The following is a 4,006-nucleotide window of genomic DNA, read 5'->3' as shown; positions in this document are numbered from 1 at the left end:
TTTTACTCTTTAACTCACTTGTTAAATTTTATCTAATTTAATAAAACAATCAAAAATATTAAAAAAATTTAAATATCAATTCAAAAATATCAAATTCTCAAAATTTAATTAAGACCGTGATAAAATTTAAAATATTAATTCAAGAAAGACATAATTTTTACAATCTTAATTGTATTATAAAAAAATTTTTAAAAATATGAGTGAAGTGACATTTAGTATTACTTTTTTTTTAAATTTAATGCAACTAATCAATATTCAATAAGTTATAAATAATACTTAAATTATAATTTATAAGTGAATTATGGACCCTTGTTTGAATTATTCTTATCTAATAATCTAATTGAAGAACAAGGGAAGAGACCAAACAAGTCAACAAACAACAATAACAAAATTGAAGAATAATGGGGCAATAATAATGATACCTATCATGAACTTGGAGTGAACATAAACCATGAACCTCCTATTACTTTGTGCACTCCCATAAAGTGTTCCAGGATGAGGAGCATGTTGTGGAATATACTCCCCACTCCCCTTTTGTTCCCTATTTGCAAGGCAAAAGAAATTCAAATAATCTTTAGGGTGACCATTATTATTATTTTCCCCATTCTCCTTCAATGCTTCTCCAATTAACCTATACATCATAGTCATAGTTTCTCTAGTCCAATGCAATATATCTTGAACTGCTTCACTTTTAGGCACTCCCTCTGACCACATTGGTATCACTATGTACACTGCAAACCTCTCTTTTGCTTTGATCTTGCTAACAATTTTGAGTGCAATTTCAATTGGGATTAGGTTTGTGCATCCACTATCCCTATCTTTGTCCCATAATTGGCACCCTCCAATGAAATATTCATTCTCAATGTATATAAACTTTTCAGCACTTCTTATTGCTTCAACATAAGCCTCATGGATGCTCCTTTCTACATGTAACTCTCTAAATGATTGGCTTTGGAAGCTAGCTGACACATCATCAATTGACCTGTACAAGTAAAAAGATCAACCATTTTAGTTGAATAAATTGCGAAATTATGCATAAATATTCATAAAGATTAAATTGATGTTCAAAATCACATATAATCTAAATAAAATATATCTGCATAAAAAAGTTTTATTTTATTCTAGTTTTTTACGGTATCTTTTAACCAACAATTCAAAAATTAATCTGTTGTGATCTATAACTCTATTTAAAGGTTTATCATTGGTCAATGAATTACTGCATTCATAAAGTAAGATTCAAAAAGGCAATACTTACTTAAATAAACTAGTGAATTAACCATTTGACCAACTCAAGTTGGTTAAAGAAATATCTTATTTAGTAACTGATTTAGAATAAATATATAGAGACAAAAATTCATTTGAAAAATAAGATAAGTACATAAATAACTGACCAAATATTGCCACTATCTTAAACTCATCATTGTCTAACCTGTATACTTGAACTTTCCAATTCCAATCCTTGTCTATGGAGGTGTTTGAAGTTGTGCTATTCCTTGGCCCAAGAACATTTGCAATGGTGGTAGTAGGAACAAGAAAAGAAGAATCACATTGCTTTCTCCACCTTTGGTCAAAGTTGGTCAACACATCCCAAGCAGCCTCACCAATAACACAAGCATGAGCATCATGCCAAGGTGTTCTTGGCCCTCCTTTGTTAAGACTAGCTCCTCCAATGTTTGGTTGGTAAAAATCATAACAATGTGATTCCCTAATCAGTGTGTGAAACAATGAATGTTGCTCAGTGTCATATCTTCCTTCACACAAATCTAATCCTCCCAAAAAGCTCATTAGTTCTCTCTCATCTTCACCATCATCATCACTAGAATTATTTGGTGATTTTGTGTCCAATGTTATAGTCTTTTGGTGGTGAGAAAAGAGTGTTGGGAATTTGTGGTGCAACCTAGGACATTTTGTGCATATTACTCTTGTTTTCTTGAAGTAAGCAAAAGCATCATCATTATCATCATCATCATCATCATCATGATGTTGTGTATTATTACTGTTTGTTATTACACCTTTGTTCTTCTTAATAAAGGGCAAAGATTTTTCATCATCCCAAAGCATAATCCTCACAGCAACACCTTCCTCTGCTTTCTTCTTCAATAAATCACCAAGCTTTATTCCTTTGGCATGTGGGATTTCTGTTTGAGGATCTCTAACCTGCTCCAGACACCATATTTTTAGCTTCTAACAAAAGTATTTATATATTAACTATTTTATCTTAATTAGAGGAAAGATATATAAAGTGTCATTATTTTTGTCTCTGTTTATATTTTATAAGGAAAAATGCTTTTTTCCCCCCTTATAAGAAGACACTTTTAAATTTGTGTAAGTTGCTTAAATGAGATCCTTAAAACTAAAATATTAGTTTGGTGTAAAAAATTACTCACAAAATGGAATATAAATGTTAACTTAGTTCACATTTCATATATATATACTACCCAAAAAATATTAGGAGTTTAACATTTTTAGTTTTAAAAAGAAAGTATCGATTCAAATATAAAGTAAAAATTAAAAAAAAAAAAAGTGTTAGTCACTTAACATTTTTTATTAATAAAAATACTTTTAAATATTAGAATAAATTTTAATTTTATCCCTGATTGAATAAAATTAATCTCACAACTTAAAAATGACTAATTCTTGTCATTTGAGGACAAAAGTGACAAATGAATCCATTCGTATATATATACTTAGTAAGACTAATTAATATGCCTATTTCTTTTACTAGTGAGAGGTGAGCTCATCAAATAAAAATAAATGGGAAAAAGATGTGATAGTTGTTAGTGTATTTTGGTTAATTAAGAATAACAAGATTATTGGAAATTTATGATTAGGATCATTTTAAAAGAGGGTAGTGTGTTATTATTACCAGAACCAAGTTTGGATTGAGGGACCAGGCTGCAATATAAATTATATGCTTTGCACCCTCAATAGCTTTATACACATCCTCCCATAGCTTCCTTGGAGCTTCACATAATAAACCAATATTTGGTTGAAAAGTAGAACAATGATGAGCATCATGATATAGTTTCACATAACAATTAGACCTTTGTGGAAATGTAGTACAAGAATCTCTCATTCCTTGACAAGAATTCCCAAACCTCATTATCTTTGCCCAACTTATTGGTTCCAATAATTCTTCAGCTGAATTGAACCACAATTGGAACTTCAATTTGAGTTTTTGTTGGTTTGGTCTTTTCCCATTATTATCTTCCATTAGTAGAGGGATGAATCCATTGATTAAGCCTCCTTCTTCTAGAAGCTTTTGGCCTTTTATGTGGTACTTTCCTAATGTGCAAGTTTTTGTTTTGAGTGTTATTGTGATTGTTGAATCAATTGGGTATGCACATTGGATCTTGAAGGTTTGGTTCCATACACGATCAATGTCTTCAATTGTTTTTGCAACCTTGTTCTTGTCTATCTTGATTGTCACATAAGCTGGTTTTTCTGCTTTTAAACATAGACACTGAAAAAAAAAAGAAATTTTAATTTTAAAATTTAAATGGTGTATTACTTGTTTGTGAGAAAGTAAAGAGGAACAACATTTTTTCTGAACAACTTAAACAATAGGTTAAAAAAAAGTTAATTTTAATTTTAAAATTTAAATTTTAAATTAATTAAATTTATTTATGTTTATTAGTGGGTTTGAAATGTAGTTCATTGTTCATATTGTTCACAATTTTTGTTGTCTATCTAATAGAATTGCTAGTTTATATATAGGGATTGGAAATTTTATTTTGAACAACCATGAAGATTGTTTGTAAGAGGACAATAAACAGCTAATAACAGCTCTTGTAAATAATTCATAGTGGTGGTTTAAAAGATTGCTAATGTTTCTAGAGCAATATTCTAACTTGGTTCTTAATAATTTTTTTATTAGATAAATTTGTCTTTAATCTTTTAGAATATCAGACAAGATAATCAGTGATTAAATAAAAAGATAAATTAGTTCCTAATATTTTTAAAAAGTAACAAAATTCATCTTTAATTTTTTTTTTATAAAGATTGT

The 4,006-nt window shown here is 29.1% G+C and overlaps 1 protein-coding gene across 1 annotated transcript in view; it reads right to left on the bottom strand.

Annotated features, from left to right (window-relative positions):
• The window catches only part of LOC107614887 (phospholipase D alpha 4-like), a 7,723-nt gene that overhangs the window by 2,888 nt on the left and 829 nt on the right, over window positions 1–4,006 (bottom strand). The window contains exons 2-4 of the mRNA XM_021111721.1: window positions 2,867–3,463; window positions 1,430–2,157; window positions 423–982 (exon numbers count right to left, since the gene is read on the bottom strand). Of these exons, the coding sequence (XP_020967380.1) occupies window positions 423–982; window positions 1,430–2,157; window positions 2,867–3,463 (1,885 nt within the window). The remainder of the gene's footprint in view (window positions 1–422; window positions 983–1,429; window positions 2,158–2,866; window positions 3,464–4,006) is intronic.

The sequence above is a fragment of the Arachis ipaensis genome, chromosome B09 (assembly GCF_000816755.2).
Source record: "Arachis ipaensis cultivar K30076 chromosome B09, Araip1.1, whole genome shotgun sequence".
Lineage (NCBI taxonomy): Eukaryota > Viridiplantae > Streptophyta > Magnoliopsida > Fabales > Fabaceae > Arachis > Arachis ipaensis.
This window is presented reverse-complemented; position numbering and strand designations above follow the sequence as displayed.